Here is a 21,028-nt window from a genome sequence, read left to right as displayed (position 1 = left end):
CCTCACTGCCAACGCTTCTTTTCTTTGAACTTCACCCCAACACCAGCTACTGTTACCCGGTCCCCCTTCCCTGCCCCTTTTCTCCCTCCCTGCTTCTTGTTCCACCTCCCCACCAGAGCACCTGGAATGAGGGCGTATCAGGGCAGCCTGGGGGTGGCCGTCCCCTCCCAGGCCACCATCAATGCCGCCACTCCCCACCCATCTGGTCCACAGAATGTCCCACTGCCCATTCCCTGGCTTTGCCCAGCCGGAAAAGGGAGCACAAAGCCTGGTAGGGGAAGGGGAAAGGAGCCCGCTGCATCCACACAACACCAGCTGTTGCTATGACTACAGTTCAGGCAAAGGAGATAAATTAGTGGGGACTTGGAAAGACAGGGCGGGGGTGAGTGTGTGATACTGGGCTAGGAAGAGAGGAGTTAAGCTCCTGGGAACAGGAAAGGGCAAGGAGAGCTCAGGGCATGAGAAGGAAGGGAGGGATTTTTTATAGTAGAACCTCTACATTCCTGCAGGGCTGGATCATTCTATCAAGCCCAGCTCTGGACCAGATATTAACTGTCATACGTCTAAGGAGAAATGGACCTCAAGATACCCAAATATAGCCATCATCTACAATGCAATCACATTTTCACGGAGTGCAACCCTCTTGGATTGTGGGTTTGCCTGAATTAAAATATACTCGGGTCACTGCCATAAATTTTATGTATTGGCTCTTCACCAGTGATGCATTGGTGGGTGAGGTGGTAATTTCTTGGGAGTCTGAAGCAATTTTACAAAGATTCTATGATTCTAAATAACCTCTAACCCTCTAGTTTTTCCTGACATTTTTTTGTCCTTCCTGTCTCATACTAGAAACCTATAACCTGATGTAGAATCTCAAGTCTGTAGTTTTTATGGACTCAATTCCACATTTCTCTAATAGGAAAATGATTTATCTGTTTGGAGATGGAGATAAAGTTGTTTTATGTTTGTTGTCTTCTGTGTTTGTTCTTACTTGACTGAATGCATTTTCTAAACTACTAGTTTATTTAAGAGATTATTAAAAAATATCATTTCACGTTGAGGTGAAATTTGAATCAGTAATAATATCCTAAGCCACATGGCTTAGGTGCGAATTTTCTGAAAGAGGTTGATTCCCGTCTCATTCTCTGTTTAAATTTCAAGGGGATATTTACAAGTGCTGTCTTTGCAATATCCGAGATCGGCAGACAATGTTTTATCAAAATCAAACAAATGAAAAATACTAAATCATCTTGCATGCATTCTCCATGTGACTACTGTAGCAAAACACTAGGCAATGGGATTTGATCTTACGTCACAATACCTTATTTCCAATGGCCTTCTTGGGCGGGAAGTTATAGGCTCTTACTTGGGGGTACTTATTTTGTAACTTGTGATGCAAACTTCGGAACTCTGTATACCGTCTATACACATTCCATTCGTCGTCCTTTATCCTGATATAGACCTGTTGAGAGTAAATGAGAAAAGATGGAATTTAATCCAAGAACAACAACTTTGTGAAGATGGCATGAACAGAGTGCTCTGACCCAAGAGTTTCTCATGCTAATCAATAATATTTATTGAGCTAAGAGTCTAAAGAGAGAGACAGACATTAAGGGATATTTACAGAAGTGCTGTGGGGCTGGGGTATCAAAAGTGATAAAAAGTTAACGTACTAAGAATTAATTCTCTAGTAATATATTTTGGCTTGATTCTTTCTCCCGAGTTTAATAAGCTACTGAATGTTTAGAGTTATCATGTACCTCTGCAGTTTCTACAGAATCCAGTGAGACACAATCATAAAAGATGAGAATTATTAGTGACCTAAAGAGGAACATAAAATTATGTTTCTCAACCCTTGCTTCATAGAATATACGAAGCAAGCTTGAAAAAAAAATATATAACTAGGCTTTCTGAATTCCCAAACTGCTTTCTTATTCACAAATGTCAATCACTTGCTTTTATGTCCCTCAGAGATAATGTGAACTTCCAAATTATGTCGTTTGTGAGGTTTTGGAATGGACCACAAAGAAGAAACCATGGCAATGTTATTATTAAAATGCAAGGAAATCACCATAAATTATATTTAGTAAGCATCAAATGATACTAAGTACAAAGTAAGTTAAACTTTGCTGAATAAAATTCCTGCCCTCTAGGGCCTTAAATTTCAAATGAGACAACAGTGAAAATGACAAGCAAATAACCAGCCCAGGACATCTGCAGTGTACAAGGGGGATTAAGCAAATATTCTCCAAAATAAATGAAATTAGAAACCAAATATTTACAGCTATTCAGTGCAATGTGTTATGTAAATCGGTCAGTCAACAATATTTAATGGGGCACTGCTTGAAGGGGAGAACATCATTAGAAAATGCTTCAAGAAGTGGAAGAGGACATTAACTTGTTCTTAAGGGAGGAAGGCAAAGAATGGGGCTATGCTTTGGAATTTTAGGAGGAAATGCAGAAGGAACGTTTAGAAAATTCAACAATTTCTTACTATAAATTGTTGTTTTCCCTTCAGGTGTCAAGTCTATCAAAAAGCGCACTTCTTTCTAAGCCAATTTTCACAGCTTTTTAAGGCCTTTGTGGCCTTGGTATCATTCTGGATTTTTTTTTAACAAATACAAAAAGAAAGCAGAGAAAGGCATAATGTTTTTAAAGATATATCTCATAAGTGATATTGTCTCAGTTTCTTCATGTGTTTTTTCAATCTCTCCCAGCACCAAAAAAACCCACAAAACTTTAAGGCATCTCCCTCATACCGGCCTTTCTCTTTTAAGTGATTTTTCTGGAAAATAATGTAATTGCTGAAAATTAATAGAGAATAGAATGCTTTCCACTTTGCATTTTTCAGAGAACCTTTTGTATAGCTAAAAGCTTCATGCTGGAAATGTGATGGGAGATCATATATTGTTTTTTAAAAATGCATATTTATTCATTCATTCAACAATTGTGTTCACTGAGCACTCACCGGGCACTGTATGTATCAGTGAGCCCTCTTCCCTACTCTGAACAAAACAAACTACCTTTAAATGGAATTTTCTATTAGCTATACTTATCCAATTAGATTAACTTCCCCAAATTTCCTACCAAATGTCCTCTCCAGCCTTACAAAATTCAATTCAAGTAGGTGGGGTGGTGGGAGACCACTTTGGGTTTTCAAGCCACAGCTGAGGGAGGTATAATGCTTGCCAAAGGACCAAAATGAAACTTCAAGATTTAAGAAAGAAGCCTAAAAAACAGAGTCAGTACTACCAACTTGCACTTCCTGGCCCACACAGTAGCTAAACAGCATTTATTAAATGTTTACTGTGTGCAGAGCAGTGTTCTAAGTTCTTCAGAGATCCAATACAGTTGATCTCGGTCACTCTGTTCCTCTAGTTCATCACCTGTAAAATGGGAATTCAATGCCTCTTTTCTCTCTTACTTCAACTGTGAACCCCATGTGGGGCAGGGAATGATTATCTTATATCTACCCCAGAACTTAGGGTAGTGCTTGACACACAGCAAATGCTTAAACAAATACAATAATCATAATAAAAATAATGCAGTTGGTAGACACAATCCCTGCTCCTAAGGAATGTGCAGTCTAGTGAGGGAGATGGACATTAAATTACAATTAAGGGAAGCAACTGGTACAGAACATAAGTGCTGTGGGAGTGGGGTGAGAACTTTAGTGTTTAGTGGGTGGACTAAGTTCATGGGAGAGACAGTAGGAATTAAGGTTGGGGGGAGGGGGAATGAGAGCTTAATCTAGGATAGTTTCCTGGAGAAGACTTTACTTCAGGAGGCCTTTAAAGGTGGGGATAGCGCTGGCCTGTCGGATCGAGAGTGGAAGGGGTTCCAGGCCACGGGTCAATGACAGGCGAGGCGAGGGCGAGGCACGGTGAGTAGGTTGGTGTTAGAAGAGCTAAGGATAAGTAGGAGGAAGAGAACTAAATGAATCAGTATCTATACAGAGAAGTGATCTCCCCTCTCCTTCCTTCCACAAGCCCCTTGGTGATCTATCAACCTGCCTATTGGTCTGTTGAGGAAGGAAGCTGAAAAATCCACTTATGACCAGAAAGCCAGGACCCCAAGAATCTACACACGAAGTGTGGAAGGCTAGCCTGGGGACCAGACCCTCTGAGAATGCCTGATGATCAGTACGCTGGAGTTGAAGTGCTCTCAGTATGACCCCCCCCCCCCCCCCACCAAGCTCAAGAAGCCTCCCAGTTTTTGGGTAGATATAAGATAAGCAGGTTGGACACAATCTATGTCCCACATGGGGCTCACAGTCTTAATTCCCAATTTATAGATGAGTTACTGAAGTCCAGAGAGGTGGAAGTGACTTGCCCAAGGGTCGCCCAGAAGACAAATGGAGGAGGTGGGATTAGAACCCAGGGCCTTCTGACTCCCAGGCCCACGCTCTAGCCACTAGGCCGTGCTGCTTCAGTTGATGTCCATCTCCCCAGGCTATTTGAGCCAAACTCCACTTTTACCAGTTTGAACCTATACCCATCCTTAGCACTTAAAACTTATTTCAAACACTGAACAATCATGTATCTATTCTCATACTCAGATCTTACAGACAAATCGCTATTTTAGAACAATGTCAATTAGATTCTAAGGTCTTTAAGGGCAAAGCCCATGCCTTTCACTACTTTTGTGCCCTTCCAAGCACTTACTAGAGGTCTCTGCAAGAGGAGGAAATCAAATTAAAAACTATTGATCGACTGCACTCGGTAATAACATACTGCTGATTCTTAACTATGTGAGGAGTCACAGGCAGATTATTTCTCAATAAAGTGTGGGATTTTAAAATCCATGCACTAAACTTTGCCAACATCCAGAATCCATAGTCCAGGGCAGAAGTGCTGTCTAATTTTACTATCAGGTCAAGTTTAACCATCTTGTGCTGGAGCGACTGCTTTTGAATAACACGGCTGGAATGTTGGAGCCTGAAAGAGTTATACAGTTGAAGTTCTCTTTCTCTGTTCATATTACTTTGCTCTCTCCCTGTACTTATTGTAGTATAGCTTTTCTTCCCTTGTCTCCTAGTCGCTATGAGTCCTCTCTCTCAGTTGCTCCTTGTTCTGTCCCTCAGTCTCCCACCTTTGTCTCTCTCAGTCTTTCCTCTTGCTAAACAGGGCCGACTTCAGATTTTTGACTGAATTGGTTGCGTTTAATATTCCTCCACAACCCATTATGCTCCATGTGCACAGCATTCTGTATGACATTTCCACGTTACCCCCGCCCGGGCCCACAGCAATTCACCATAATGTCACATGGAAGCCTTTTTGACTCCTCCAAACCTAGAGCTCTTCCCTCAGGGGAAGCCTTAAGCCTCACCCACTGATCCGGAGCCATAAATTGGACCTCAAGGGTGCCATTTCTGACTCACCTCGCCACATCCAGGGGTGGTTGTACCTAAATTCTGATGTTGACTTGGCTGCTGTGCCTCACTGGCTAGACCAGGACTAAGCCAGGATAATTTGATCCAGGGAGAAAATGTTCCTTGTCATCTCCACCCTATGTCGTCTGTCTTCAGAGGCAGCTTGGCCTAGGGGATAGAGCACGGGCCTGGGAGCCAGAAGGATCTGGTTCTAATCCCGGCTCTGTCACCTGTCTGTGTGATCTTGGGCAAGTCACAGAACTTCTCTGTGCCTCGGTCCCCTCATCTACAAAATGGGGATTAAGACTGTGAGCCCCACGTGGGAAAGGGACTGCATCTGACCTGATAACCTTGTATGTACCCCAGCACTTAGAACTGTGCTTTGTACACAGTAAACACTAAACAAATGCCATTATTAATTACCATTATTATCCCAATGGGCCATAAAAATGTGCCATTTTGCACTCTACCCCCTCACTGAAACACTCTTTGGGGGGGAGACTCAAGCTCTTGGTGAGCAGGGATCATGTCTATCCTCCCAAATGCTCTATATAGTGCTCTGCATACAATAAGTGCTAAATAAATACCACTGATGCTTAGGCTGAAACACAGTTAGGCTGCTTGACCATAAAATGCCATGAACATCAATCAAAAGTATTTATTGAGTGCTTACTGTTGAAGGAAGGTACAAAGCACCTGGGTCGGGGACAAAAGAATAGGTAGAAAAGACCCCTGCCCTCGAGGAGCTTTCAGTCCAGAGGGGAAGAATTCCTTAGGGACGGGTTTCATTTGAAACAAAGATCAGCTGTAGAGAGAGGGCTGAAAACCAGGTAAGTGAAAAAATGCATCCAGGCTTTGAACGGCTCAAATGAGAAGCGAGTTGTTACACAACTTAGTTGAACACATTACCCTAGAGTTAATTCTTAATATTGCCCAAGAATAGAATTGGGTTCATTAGATTCATTTTCTCGCTTTAAAAGCCCAATTAAACATACAATCCCACCACAGTTGTCTATGACCTCTGGTTTTTGAAATAGGGGAGAGGGTCTAAAGAAGAGGCGGCATTTAACACTCCGGATGTGACAGAGGGAGGCACATGTCTCCATCAAAGGGAGGAGGAGCTCAGTGGCAGTTCGCAGTGGCACCCAAATTAGCAATCAACGTTTGCAGGAGGAAGTGGGAAGGACCACGGTAGAAAGAAAAACCGTTTAGAAGCCGAGGAGCTGAAGCTCCAGTGTAGGAACCTCTTTAAAAAAAAAAAAACACGCTAAAAAGAAGATGAGGAAAAATATAATCAGTTGAAGCGACATTGTAAAGAGCATGAAAGCAGGCTGACAACGCAAAGCGCCTTTCGTTAATACGGCATTATTCGATTTGCTTCCATGCCAGGCAAATAGAGAGGCAGAATTACAGTATAGGGGAAGGCAGTCAATAAGAATACAATAATAATGATGGTATTTGTTAAGCGCTTAGTATGTGCCAAGCACTGTTCTAAGTGCTGGGGCAGATACAAGGTAATCAGGCTGTCCCAAGTAGGGCTCACAGATTTCATCCCCAATTTACAGATGAGGGAAGTTACTTACTGCCCAAAGTCCCAAAGTCACTTACTGCCCAAAGTCACACAGCTGACAAGTGGTAGAAGCGGGATTAGAACCCAAGACCTCTGACTCCTAAGCCTGGGCTCTTTCCATTTAAGCCACACTGCTTCTCCACAATGAGGCTCCTCCGCCGGCAGAAGCAGATAACTTGAGCCAGATGTTCCAGAGAAGAGTGAATGAAAGACTCCCATTCTAAAAGTAATGATTCCGACGCCTGTGGCTAAACAAAGTATGTGCTCAGAGGACTAGTAAGGGGCTTGTTATTTGCTTCGGATATCTGGTTGCATACTGTGCATATGTGGGCAAAAACGGGGACATCTGGAATCGGCTTTTCCTCGAAGCCGTAGAAGTAAAGCATTTTCAGAAACAAATATGGAATGTCGCTCTGGTAACGATCTTCATTAGTGTGTGGCGATGTGATGACGCTGATGATGGACTAGCAACCCTAAATTCAACCTTTGCCTATAGGAAACCTTTGGCGGGGATAAAAGACCAACTACAGACGAGACCGTACAAACCAAGAAAATCCAGCATCGAGCGTACTACTCAATGCGCAACACCTGATATTAAATGCCCATTAAAATGGATCAGGAAAAAAAGAGTCGGAGGTGGAGTGAGGAGGAAAATTGCTGAAGAAATTTCCCTTGTTCTTTTCCCACATCACCTTGGGATTTAGGGGCTTGAAGAAGGGTGTGTGAAGGAAATAGATGGCTAGCAATTGAAACAAGAAAGCTTGGGGAGTTTCAAACTAAATCTACCTCTCCAGCTTCATCCTCTCTCCTTCCCTACAGTCTCATATTTCCTCCTGCCTTCAGGACATCTCTACTTTGATATCCCACTATCACCTCAAACCTCACATGTCCAAAATAGAACTCAATTTCCCACCCAATCCCTTGCCTTTAAACTTTCCCATCACCGTGGACAACACTACCATCCTCACTCACAAGCCAGTAAACCTGGCATTATCCTCGACTCAACTCTTTCATTCCACCCACGCATTCAGATGATCAAATCCTGTCCGTTCTACCTTCACTACATCTCTAGAATCCACCCCTTTTTCACCAACCAAATAGCTACCACCCTGAATCAAGCACTTAGCAAAACAACCTTGACTACTGCATCAGCCTCCTCACTGACCATCTCTGCCTCTGTCTCTCCCCACTCCAGTACACACTTCACTCTGTTGTCCAGGTCATTTTTCTTAAAATAAAAAAAAAACCCCAAAACATTCAATTCTCATCACCCCACTCCTCAAAAACCTCCAATGGCTATCCATCCATCTCTCAATCAAACAGAAGCTCCTGACCATTGGCTTTAAGGTACTCAATCAGCCCTCCCCCTTGGCCTCAGTGGCCTAATGGTTAAGGCACTGGCCTCCTAAGCCAGGGATTGTGCGTTTGAGTCCCATCTGGGGTACATTAATGATATTTTGTGAGAAGCAGCGTGGCTCAGTGGAAAGAGCACGGGCCTTGGAGTCCGAGGTCATGGGCTCGAATGCCGACTCTGCCACTGTCAGCTGTGTGACTGTGGGCAAGCACTTCTCTGTGCCTCAGGTACCTCATCTGTAAAATGGGGATTAAGACTGTGAGCCCCACGTGGGACAACCTGATTCCCCCGTGTCTACCCCGGCACTTAGAACGGTGCTCTGCACATAGTAAGCGCTTAACAAATACCAACATTATTATTATTATTATTACCTTCCCTTGCTTATCTCCTACCATAACCTAGCGTGTACATTTTGCTCCTCGAACACCAGCCTACTCACTGTGTCGTGATTTTGTCTCAACTTACCACCAACCCATTGTCCACGTACTTCCTCTGGTCTAGTACTCCCTCCCTCTTTATATTCAACAGACTATTACTCTACCCACCTTCAAACCTCCATAAAAAATCACACCTCTTTCTATAGGCTTTTCCTTACTTAGCCCTTATTTTCCCACCCTATTCGCCCTCCCTACTGCATCACCTATGCTCTTGGATCTGAACCCCTTAAGCACTTTATAATCACCCTACTCACCCCAGCCCCAAAGCCCTTTGGTACATATGCTATATTCGGTCATTTTCCCCATCTGTAATTCATTTTAATGTCAGTCTCCCTCTCCAGTCTGTTAGCTCCTTTTGGGTAGTGATCGTGTCTGCTACATCTACTGTACTATACACCTCCAAACCCATACTACAATGTTCTGCCCACAGTAAACACTTACTGAATACTACATGACTGATTGATCAACTCTATATGATTTCTGAAAAAAACACTAGGTCTTGGTGGTTCAAGATTCTAAAATAACCAAGGAATATTGGTTAGTATACATTACCGCCTGAAAAGAAAACCTTTTATGGCTTGGCATGACAGAAATTTGGGGCTGATCATAACATAAAACAAGACGAGAATGATGCTAGTGGAATATGTGATGTCTGTAAGGAGACACATGGCCTCCTCCTCTTCCTTTTCCCTGTTATTTCTTCTGCCCACCACTAACGGAGGTGAGGAAACAGAACTGAATGAACTAAAAGAAATAACTGAATGAACTAAAAGAAATAATCTTGAGTGTGGCGGGAAGTGGGGGAATATGAGCCAACTTCTTTGGCAGAGGAAGATGAAAGGTGAACATTTGAAATTAAGAAAAAACAAACATTCTATTTAGAGCATCCAATAGTGCTTGGAACCAACAGCTTCAATGACTCTTGACTTGGATACCTAGCCAACTCCATGGTGGATGAGGCAAGAAGAATTCTAGGTGATTTCCCAAGTGACCCACACCGATTAACCATCATGCAATATTTCACTGTGGGTGTTTTTGTGATCAGGCCACAACCCCGTGGAGATCATTTTGGCATGCATATTTGTGATCACGGCAGAACCACAATATACCCTTTCGAACTCTATAAGGGAGTGTCACCAAATCCAATGTGCCAGAGGCCTCTTAGTATCTGGGCTTTTTCCCTTTCTGAGTGAGAAAATTGCCCCAGAATCAATGTCTAGTCATTTAAAAGAAAAAGAAGCTTTAAAAGTCACAACAAAAAACATCCAGGACCACACTATACACCCTGTGGACAGCTCAACTCAACTGTGTTGACTGACTAAAAAAAAAATATATAAAAACCTTCCATTTCAATAACTTTTAAGATAAAGAAGCCCATATGTTTCTAAAAGCTTTCAAATTTCCATTTACTTCTTCATTGCCTACCAATAGGTTATAGCCTAAAAATAGGTGAGACTGAACTGTGAGATTCACCCAATTACAAGCTTAGCATTTACTTAGGTAATGAAAAATAGAATTCAATAAAGCCAATTGAGTAATACAAAAGGGATTGGGAAGAAAAAATAAGTATTTATAATTAATTAAATCAAGGTAAACAAGGCTGTGGATGAAGTCGTGGGCAGAACTGCCATAACTGAGAAGTAGCATGGTCTAATGGATAGCGCAAGGGCCTGGGAGTCAAAAGGATCTGGATTCTAATCCCAGCTCCGCCACTTGTCTGCTGTGTGACCCTGGGCAAATCATTTAACTTCTCTGGGGCTCAGTCACCGCATCTGCAAAATGGAGATTAAGACTTTGAGCCCCATGTGGGACACACCGTCCAACTAGATTAGTGTGCAGCGACCTCAGCACTTAGGACAGTGGCTGGCACGTAGTAATTACTTAAGGAATACCATAAAAAAAAGCTAAAATTAGGTCCTAGGACTCAAACATCTAATAAGACCCCCTCCTTTATGTGACCCTCAATAACGTCATTACAAGTGTCACCAGCCAGGATGGCAGCAAAGGTAAAGAAGAGCTGTGGGTAAGGCAACTACCAGAAACTTCTATCCTCAAGTTGACCTCCATCCTCCTAATGCATATTTGGCTCCCTTAAAGCACACCCCCCCCCCCCCCACTATGAGTTTAGAGCCATGGTGAGATATAAACCCTCTCACTGCTCTATACAGATCTCTCTGCCCTCTGAAAAATACTATCTCCTTTAAATTGATCGGATTTTCCTGACTTTACTTGTACTACCTAACAACAGAACCTTTGAAAATAGGACACTGAGATGACCTTGAGCCATTTAAACCTCATAAATCGAGCTATTTTAGCTGAAAAACATAATATATGTTAGGCCCAAACTCTTCATCTGAGTAGATTTGGTAAACTATGTTCTGACTCTGAGGCAAGTCTAAGAGCTTTTGTTTTGAGAAATGAAGAGAGGAATCCCTAAAAAGGAGGAAGACCGAGGTGATTACCAGAAGTATCTGTTCCGCTTTTTAAGCCAGAAAAGGCTTCTTCAATTTCAGTCTCTATTGGTTTAGAAAAAGGTAGAGGATAATATCTATAATCAAACCAGCCCTTCACTCTTCTACTTAACAGCAAGTTCAGCTTTCAAGATATCCTTCCTCAGGGGAAAAAATGATGGAGGAAACTCCTTTAAAACACGGGGGGAAAGGAGAGAAAAAATAACCATACAAGGTACTAAACTTGACACAGCACGAGTCATGACTTCATTTAGCTGCTGCTGACAGGTTTGAAAACTGGTCATCCATCACCATCATCATCAAAGGTATTGATTGGGCACTTACTGGCTGCAGAACATTTACTAAGGACTTGGGAGAGTGTATACATAGCTGTCCTATGTAATAATTCAAAGAAGACAGTACTGATGAAGGAGTTCAACTATGAGTGGGTGGGTGGCTGATTTACCATCCCGGACACAACACCCAAAAAGGCTGTCCCTCTGCAGTTTTCTCTTTTGCCTCTTCGTCTCTCTTTCCATGTGAAGTCTCTCTCATAGAGAGTCGCTCCCTTCCTGAGAGCAATGCACCATGCAGCTCCGTCCACAGCAACAGACTCAGTTTTCAGCTGGGATGCAATATTGTCTGAGGCTTTTCATTTCTACTATGTCCTTGAAACATTTTCTCTGCCCTCCTTGCTTTTGGTTTCCCAATTCCAACTCTCCCTAGAGCTGCTTTTTGGATCTTGTGCTGTTACCCATTCTCCTTACATCTCCCACCCCATGAAGCTTTGTTTAAAGTGAGCATGGCTGCAGTGCTAGGAGAGGAGAATACATGATCAACAGAAAGGTCACTGTCCTCTAGGAGTTTATAATCTAGTGGGGTGGACGGATAAAAATTATTAGCAAAGAGTGAGAACAGGAAGGAAGAATTAAGATGTAATAGCTGAACAACTGAACGCATAAAATTTAAAAAATACAGATATACACAAATGCTTAGGAACAAATCATCTCGGGGACATGTAAAAAATCTGAGAAAAGCTTCCAACTCTGTCCTATTTATAGGACTTGAAATAGACCTTTCATTTGGTCTAGTACCATGTGCACAGGAAATACTTATTTTCATCTTTAAAATAGATAATAAAGGCACTACTTAATTTAAGCAGGCCAGGAAGGCTGAAGATTTGATTCAGTGGGTATACTGTTTGGAGAGGGCAATACAGTAGAGTTGGAAGATATGATCCCGGCCCTCCAGGAGCTTCCAGTCCAGCAGGTTGCAACCAGTGGACAGGTTACGCTCCTTCCGTCACCCACCACCATGGCTGCAAAAACCCTGGCCCTGGCTGAAACCCACAGCCACAGAACCCATCATTCCCCACGAGGAGGTTTCTTGGGTTCATGGGGCAATTTGCACCCTGAAAGTACTTAGTAGCAGTGTCAATGATATTTACTAACACTCTGGGGAAGGAAGGGTTGAACAAGAAGAAGCTGGTGGGCTGCAATATCATCGATGATGGGCGGAGCGGCGGTAGAACAAAGGACCAGCATGGGGGTGGCAGGCATGGGGGGTGATTAGAGGGTGCGGCTCGGGGGGTCTCAGTGAGGCATAAGGCCACAGCTTCTAGAAAATGAACCGGAGTGACCACAGTGTCTGGTTCCACGCAGGCAAGAACACAGTGGCCAGTCCCTAGTCTGGCGACTTTTGTGGCATTGAATCACGGGTCCTTCCTAGTAGTGATGAAGGTTGCCTCTTCAGAACACACACGATCTCATCCCCTTTAATCACTGTACGATCTCTAACCTCACCAACTCTGAAATCCCACTCTCCGACCACATTCTCAATCAATCAGTGGTATTTATTCAGGACTTACTATGTGCAGAACACTATTCTAAGTGCTTGGGAGAGTACAGTTCTCCTCTCTCACACATCCCCTGTACACAAAAATGTCCTCTCCCTCTACAGAGACCCTTCTAGAGATATCTTTGTTCAAATTCATTCAGCATGGAAACCGAAATTCTATGGACGATAAAAATCAACAAATAGCCAACGGTCAGGTCCAGATGAATTGTCCGCTTTGAACATTATTAATACTGCATCAACCTTCCCACTGACCTTCCTGCCTCCTGCCTCTCCCTTCTCCAGTCCAAACTTCTCTGCTGCCCAGATCATTTCTCTGAAAAAAAACATTCAGTCCATATCTCCCTACACTTCTAAAACCTACAACGGTTACCCCTTCACGCAGGCAGTAGACAGAAACTCCTTACCCCCAGTTTTATGGCATTCAATCACACTGTCCTCTCCCATCTTTCCTCACTCATCTACTAAACCCAGTCCATATAACTTTAAATTGTGTATTAGAAATTACTTGTTTTTATTAATGTTTGTCTCCCCCTCTAGACTGAAAGCTCACAGGGATCATGTCTGCGAATTCTGTTGGATTGTACGCTCCCAAGAGCTTAGTACAGATAATAATAACAATAATAATAATAATGTTGGTATTTGTTAAGCACTTACTATGTGCAGAGCACTGTTCTAAGCGCTGGGGCATACAGGGTAATCAGGTTGTCCCACATGAGGCTCACAGTCTTCATCCCCATTTTACAGATGAGGAAACTGAGGCCCAGAGAAGTGAAGTGACTTGCCCACAGTCACCCAGCTGACAGGTGGCAGAGCCGGCAGTTCTCTGCACAATGCATGCGCTCAGTCAGTACTACTGATTGATCGATCCTCTGACACCCATCTTCCCAATATACCTCAACCTCATCTCTCTCACCGGCTAACTCTTGTCCATATCCTCCCTCGGGCCTGGAACTCCCTCCCCTTTCATATTCAAAAGTTTTCCAACTTCCCACCTACACATCTCCTCCATGAGGCCTTCCTCAACTAAGACCTCATTTCCCCTCTCAACCCTCCCCTCATCATCGACTGTGCACCTGGCCGGGTACCCCCTTAAACACTTTGATACTCGCCTCAGTTCTATAGCATTTATGTACCTATCTTTACACTCTGTCATTTCTCTTAATGTGTGTCTCCCCCGTAGACTGTATGCTGCCTGTGGGCAGGGATCAGGTCTACCAACCCTATTGTATTGTGCTTTCTCCCAAGCACTTTGTAAAGTATTTTGCTTTGCAAAGTGTTTTACACTTTGTTCTGCACAGAAGAAATGCTCAATAAATATTCCCGACTGATGGATTACTTTCTCTGCTCTCCTTGGGCAGGACCCCCATCTTGGCTCCGTCTCCCTTCTATTTACCATTACAGGAATTGAAGCATCACCCATGACCTTCCTTTAACTCCAGGCACCCACATGACTTAGTAGCACCTCTTCAATATTTCTTGGCTTTTGTGGGCATGAATTTTCCTATTACCTAATTAGGATAATTACAATACATGCAATCATGAAATTAAGGCAGGTAATTATAATGTTTAATGAATTGTCAAATGCTATGCAGTCTTGTAAACAAAACAGAGTGTGTGCCACAGGCACCACGCTGTTTTGTAGCCCCTTTCTGCTATTTTGAAAAATAAGTAATTAAGTGGCCGAGGACTTTCTACACACTTTTCCCTAGAGGTCTTAATACGTTTTTGGATCCCTGAAAGAAGCAGCATGGCCTGGTGGATAAAGCATGGGCCTGGGAGTTGGAAGGACCTGGGTTCTAATCCCGGCTCTGCCAATTGTCTGCTGTGTGACCTTGGGCAAGTCACTTAATTTCTTCGGGCCTCAATTACCTCATCTGTAAAATGGGGATTGAGACTGAGTCAGGGACAGGAACCGTATCCAATCCGATTTGCTGGTACCCATCACAGCACACAGATCAGTGCCTAAAACAAAAACTCCTCACCACTGGCTTTAAAGCACTTAATCACCTTGCCTCTCAGTGTGGCTCAGTGGAAAGAGCCCGGGCTTGGGAGTGAGAGGTCATGGGTTTGAATCCCGGCTCTGTCACTTGTCAGCTGTGTGACTGTGGGCAAGTCACTTCACTTCTCTGTGCCTCAGTTACCTCATCTCTAAAATGGAGATTAACTGTGAGCCTCACGTGGGACAATCTGATTACCCTGTATCTCCCCCAGTGCTTAGAACAGTGCTCTGCACATAGTAAGCGCTTAACAAATACCAACATTATTATTAGGGAAGCAGCGTGGCTCAGTGGAAAGAGCCTGAGCGTTGGAGTCAGAGGGCATGGGTTCGACTCCCGGCTCTGCCACTTGTCAGCTGTGTGACTGTGGGCAAGTCATTTAACTTCTCTGTGCCTCAGTTACCTCATCTCTAAAATGGGGATTAACTGTGAGCCTTACGTGGGACAGCCTGATTACCCTGTATCTCCCCCAGCACTTAGAACAGTGCTCTGCACATAGTAAGCGCTTAACTAATACCAACATTATTCTCCTACTACAACACAACCTGCACACTTCGTTCCTCTAATGCTAAAATGCTCACTGCACCTCGATCTCGGCAATCTTGCCGCCTCTCGCCCATATCCTATCTCTGGCCTGGAACGGCCTCCCTCCTCATAGCAGAAAAATAATTGCCTTCCCTCTCTTCAAAACCTTATTGAAGGAACATCTCCTCCACAAAGCCTTCCCTGACTAATCCTTCCTCTTCTCTTCTCCCCCTGTCTTCCGTGCCGCTCTTACTTGCTCCTTCATTCATCCTCCTTCCAATCCCCAAAGCATATATGTATGTATCTATATATATCTGTAATTAACTTATTTATCTACTCATTTACATTACTATCTGTCTCTCCCTCTAGACTGTGAGCTTGTTGTGGGCAGGAATGTGTCCGTTTGTTGGTTATACTGTACCCTCCCAAGCGTTCAGTACCGTGCTTTGCAAACAGTAAACTCTCAATAAATATGATTGAATGAATGAATGCCTGCTCCACAGTAAGCACTTAACAAATATCACAATTATTTTTAGAAACACTTGTTAATGTTTTCACACAAGATGTGTTTTCTAGTTTTAAAACTACCTCAATGTATACACAGCACCCATCACTGAAATATCGAGACTCCTCGTCCACTGTGCTATTTTAAGATGAACAATAATGATTCCAAGAGGGCGAACGCATGAACCTAGCAGGAGATGACTGAGTTTAAACTTCCAGAAATATTATGTCCCATGGAAGTAAGCACTTGATGAACTGAACATAATAGCCACTCTACCCACAGCTTCTGAAACGATCTCTCAGCCTATTACTAAAATGCTGACTTTGGAGAAGAGAAAATATTTGGTTCCTGTGCTTTTCTATGGATGTCTTGCAACTAAACGTACTAGAGAGAAGTCGCTGCCTCTAGATCCCTGTTTCTCAGTGCTAGACTTGGCTCCGAGAAGACTCCTGGGCGGTACGTGGAGCAGCAGTATAACCTAGTGGATAGAACACAGGCCTGGGATTCAGGCCCAGGTTCTAATCCCGGCTCCACCGTTTGTTGGCTGTGTGACTCTGGGCAAGTCACTTCACTTCTCTGTGCCACGGTTACCTCATCTGTAAAATGGGGATTGAGACTGTGAGCCCCTCCTGAGACAGGGCCTGTGTCTAACCCAATTTGCTCGTATTCACCCCAACAATTAGTACAGTGCCTGGGGCAGCCAAGTATTTTATTTCTACAAAGAAATACCACAGTTATTATTATTATTATTATTATTATTAACCTCATCTGTAAAGTGGGGATTAATACCATGAACCCCCATGTGGGACACAGACTGTGTCCAACGTGATTATATTGTATCTACCTTAGCACTTAGGACAGTGCCCAGCACATAGTAAGTGCTTAACAAATGCCATAAAAACAAAAGAAAATAAACAATAAATAAAAACCCTTTGAATCCTGCACGGCCTCAGCGTGCAGTTACCATGTCAGTGTTGAAGTCCTACAGAGCCACAGGGCAGATCTGCTGAAACAGCTCCCAAGTCCCAGGCTCTGGGTTCAGAGCATCAGCAGCCCCTCCTGAGCCCAAGGCCCACAAAATATTCATTTATATTAGTGTCTATATTAGAGACTATAAGCTCTAGACCGTCAAGTGTCGGCAAGGAACGTGCCTACCAACTTCGTTATATTGTACTCTCCCAAGTACAGTGTTCTGCATTCAATAAATTCCATTAATTGACTGACTTGCAGACCCTCTTCTCTCTTTCCCCTGCTCACCCTTTTCTCCTAAATCAAGTAAGATCACATGTCAACGGGGGCACACATCTCCGATCCCTGACGGAGATGCGCACGCGTCTCAGCCAACCATTTTCTTCTCAATTAGGTTTTGCAGGACATGGCGATACCCTAAAGAACCTCCAAAGGGTCGTGGAGTGGACCCTGAAATTTGAGCACTGTCCCATTGAAATCAGGCCGTCTGGTCACCTAGTGTAGGGGTGGACAGGTCATCAGGTTGGTTGGGGGAAGAACAGCAGCAAGCAGCAGAACCAGGTCCCCAGGACAGCACTGGCAGCAGAGGGAGAGGAGCAGGAAGAAAGAACTGGGGCAGGGACAAACACAGGAACACCCCTGGTGCCCTCAGTAAAATCTCCTCAGCATCAGTGCTAAATCATGTTTCAGAGACTCTTAATTTTACTGACTCAATTTCCTAAATATTAAACATGGTTTTCGCTACACCAGTTTAAATATTCATTAACAAACCCAGAAGCCGGTCGCAGGTTTGTGGACACAGACAACCATCCGAGAAAAGGCAGAGAAAAATTTGTCGCAATAACGGATAATGACTGCCACCAATGCTAGGAACCTACAAACACCCTAGTAGTTGAGTTTCCCGGTTAAATATTATCAGATTTGCATCGTTTGGGTTTGGTTAAAAAAAACAAAAAACAACAAATGGGATTACACATTTAAGTTTCTTTCTAGCATAAAGTGCATAGACACTTTTTTTCCCCCCAAAGTTGGTCCCAAATTGATTTTGCTTCCTTAATAATGATATCAGGAACAAAATGATTTGCATTTTGGCTCGTGGACTGTGTTAATGGATACTAACAAGACTTTTCTCTTAATGAAATGGTTTCATGTGTTATTAGCTATAAGTGTCCTCTTTGCTAAAATGAGAGAATTAACTGGTGGCTTGTGCTAATCCAGTGAAACCATTAATGCCAAATGCCAGAAGTGAATAACTGATTAAGGAAAGCTCCTTTTCGGTTCATTGGATTACATAAACAGAGCAACAGCTTGGGCAACATCAGAATGTATTATTTGATGAGAAATTAAAAAGATGTGCAAGTACCATTAAAATCATCATCACTACGGTGTTTAAGTGTTTGATAATAATAATGATGATAATAATTGTAATAATGATGACAATGGTATTTGTTAAGTGCTTACTATGTGCCAGGCACTATTCTAACGGCTGGGATTGGTACAAGCTAATTGAGTTGGGCACAATCCCTGTCCCACCGTCTTAATCCCCATTTTACAGATGAGGTAACAGGCCCAGAGAAGCGAAGTGCCTTGCCCAAGGTCACACAGCAGACAAGTGGCAGAGCTGGGATTAGAACACAGGCCCTCCCGACTCCCAGGCCCATGCTCCATCCCCTAGGCCACGCAGCTTACGACGTACCAAGCTCTCTTCTAAGCGCTGGGTTAGAGCTACAAGGTAATCAGGTTGGACAGAGTCCCCCACAAAAGGAAGGTACTTTTACATTTAAGTTTCACTGACAACCCGTGTCCATGAAACCCACCCAGTTCCAACTGCAGTGAGGAAGGTAACAACAAAAGCAGAGCATACTCTCAAAAGATGGATTCAAAGTGGGCCAGAAGTTCTTAGACTCTGTCCACTTTTCCAATAATGCCATTGTAGGCATTTTGAATACACAACTCAGAAAGGGTGAGGCCGTGCTAATAAAAGGTAGTTCAGAAAGGTGAGTTGCTTTTTAAACGGTATTCGTTAGGGGCTTACTATGTGCCAGGCACTTTACTGAGGGTCGGGGTGCATTCCAAGCGCTTAGTACAGTGCTCTGCACATAGTAAGCGCTCAATAAATACTATTGAATGAATGAATAAACACAAGCTAATCAGATTGGACATGAGTGTCATTCAGCCTGGGCATATGGTCACTGTGGCCCTCTATTTCCACCTGTGAAATCAACAGCCCATTACTTGCAACGTTCAGCACACTCCATCAGTACAAGCCTCATCCACTGAGCCCCCAGTAGCCCCCCGGATGGCTTTGGGAGCCCGAAAAGGAAGGGCAGAAATGCCTGAGCACTGAGGCAGCCCAGGTTCCAGATCAGTGACCGGAACTGTGAGCCCGTCGTTTAGACTGTGAGCCCGTCATTGGGCAGGGATTGTCTCTATCTGTTGTCGAACTGTACGTTCCAAGCAGTTACAACAGTGCTCTGCACATAGTAAGCGCTCAATAAATACTACTGAATGAATGAAGCAGTGACTGGAGAAGCAGTGTTGCCTAATGGATAGAGCACAGCCTTGGGAGTCAGAAGGACCTGGGTTCTAATCCCAACTCTGCCACCTGTCTGCTGCATCACCTTGGGCAAACTGCTTCACTTCTCTGGGCCTCAGTTACCTCTCCTGGAAAATGGGGAATAAGACTGTGAGCCCTATGTGGGACAGGGACTGTGTCCAACCCGATTACCTTGTAGCAGCTTAGTTCACCGCCTGGCACATAATAAGTGTTTAACAAATACCTCAGTTATTATTATTAGTCCAAGAGATCATGGGGCATTTTGCCTCGTGTCATTTCTCATCTTCCCCTGGCTGTCTCCAGGGCCTCCTCTCCTGCTCTGAGTGACAACGGGCCGGCAGTGGCCACAAGCATCACAAGCATCACCGGAACAAACAGAGCAGATCTCCAGTCAGAGAGTATCTGGCTGTCCCGGGCCCCCAGGGAGAGCCATGAGCAAACCTCGCTGGCCTGGGGAGAAGCAGAGAGTGCCACAGGCCACCCAAGCGAAATTACAGCCCATCTCGGGTGATCTGTGCTCTAACGGGACGCGATCTGGACAGCCCAGCGCTTCTAATGCCGCAGAGACAAGTCACTTCTTTACCTGCCAGGGTTCATCTTCCACGGTGCTCCGATGCAGCGAAAGCAACCGGCAAGGTTACGGTTTGGTGACGCCAGTCTTAATCCCAGTATAGATTTCTATTTTCCTCGTGCTAATGAGCTCACACTTTAACAACCCAACTCCAAATGAGTGGGAAGGCAGATCTCTTTCTAAGTCTATAATCAGAGACAGGGTTGGGGGGGAAGGGGGAATTGCACCAACCTTAATACATGTTATGGGCTGCAAAACATTTTATGAGGAAACCAAAATATAGGTTGATGGAGCAATAAAATGAGGGCATGAATACTAAAGCATCATTTTGAAATATTAAACTACTTTCCAGAGCTGGGGAAAATTACCATTAATACGAGAGTTTTATCAGGATTTGGACCTGAGTAAGCCATATGACTGTCCTTCAAATTAAAGAAGTAAATGATATAAATACGCATGGGAACATGAACAGGGGTTGCCTCCTCCTTGTGCCCCTTGGTAATATTGGAAGTTCTCTGTCCTGCCTCTATCATTCAGGGAGGTAGAGAACAGAGGGGGGGGTTATGATCACTCCCGCCTACTCTCAGATAAAGCACAAAATGTGGTGGCTGATCCTGGGGTACACCCGCAAAATAGAGATAAATGATAGGCATGAGAGAATGAATAAGCCACAGATTCATTAGGTAGCCCATGATCATGAAGGTGGCTGATGGGAAGGCACAGAAAAATGAATCGTGGAGGAGGAAACGTTTCCAGGAGGAGACTTTTTTTTTTTATGAGGGCTTGAAGGGAGGGACAATGTGGAAAAGCTAAGGAGACAGGCTGTTCCAGGCAGAAAAAGGAGAGAACGATGGGAGGGAGGCAG

The 21,028-nt window shown here is 43.8% G+C and overlaps 1 protein-coding gene and 1 non-coding gene across 7 annotated transcripts in view; one reads left to right on the top strand and one right to left on the bottom strand.

Annotated features, from left to right (window-relative positions):
- SNX29 (sorting nexin 29) overlaps window positions 1–21,028 on the bottom strand; it is a 553,944-nt gene that overhangs the window by 129,575 nt on the left and 403,341 nt on the right. For all 6 annotated transcript variants that reach the window (XM_039911120.1, XM_029053042.1, XM_039911121.1 and 3 more), the window contains one exon: window positions 1,322–1,462. In XM_039911120.1, coding sequence (XP_039767054.1) covers window positions 1,322–1,462 — 141 coding nt within the window. The remainder of the gene's footprint in view (window positions 1–1,321; window positions 1,463–21,028) is intronic.
- On the top strand, window positions 8,313–8,385 carry TRNAR-CCU. The gene has a single exon. It is a non-coding gene; the product is annotated as a tRNA-Arg (tRNA).

The sequence above is a fragment of the Ornithorhynchus anatinus genome, chromosome 2, assembly GCF_004115215.2.
Source record: "Ornithorhynchus anatinus isolate Pmale09 chromosome 2, mOrnAna1.pri.v4, whole genome shotgun sequence".
NCBI classification, from domain to species: domain Eukaryota; kingdom Metazoa; phylum Chordata; class Mammalia; order Monotremata; family Ornithorhynchidae; genus Ornithorhynchus; species Ornithorhynchus anatinus.
The sequence above is the reverse complement of the archived record's forward strand: the minus strand, read 5'-3'. Positions and strand labels throughout refer to the sequence as shown.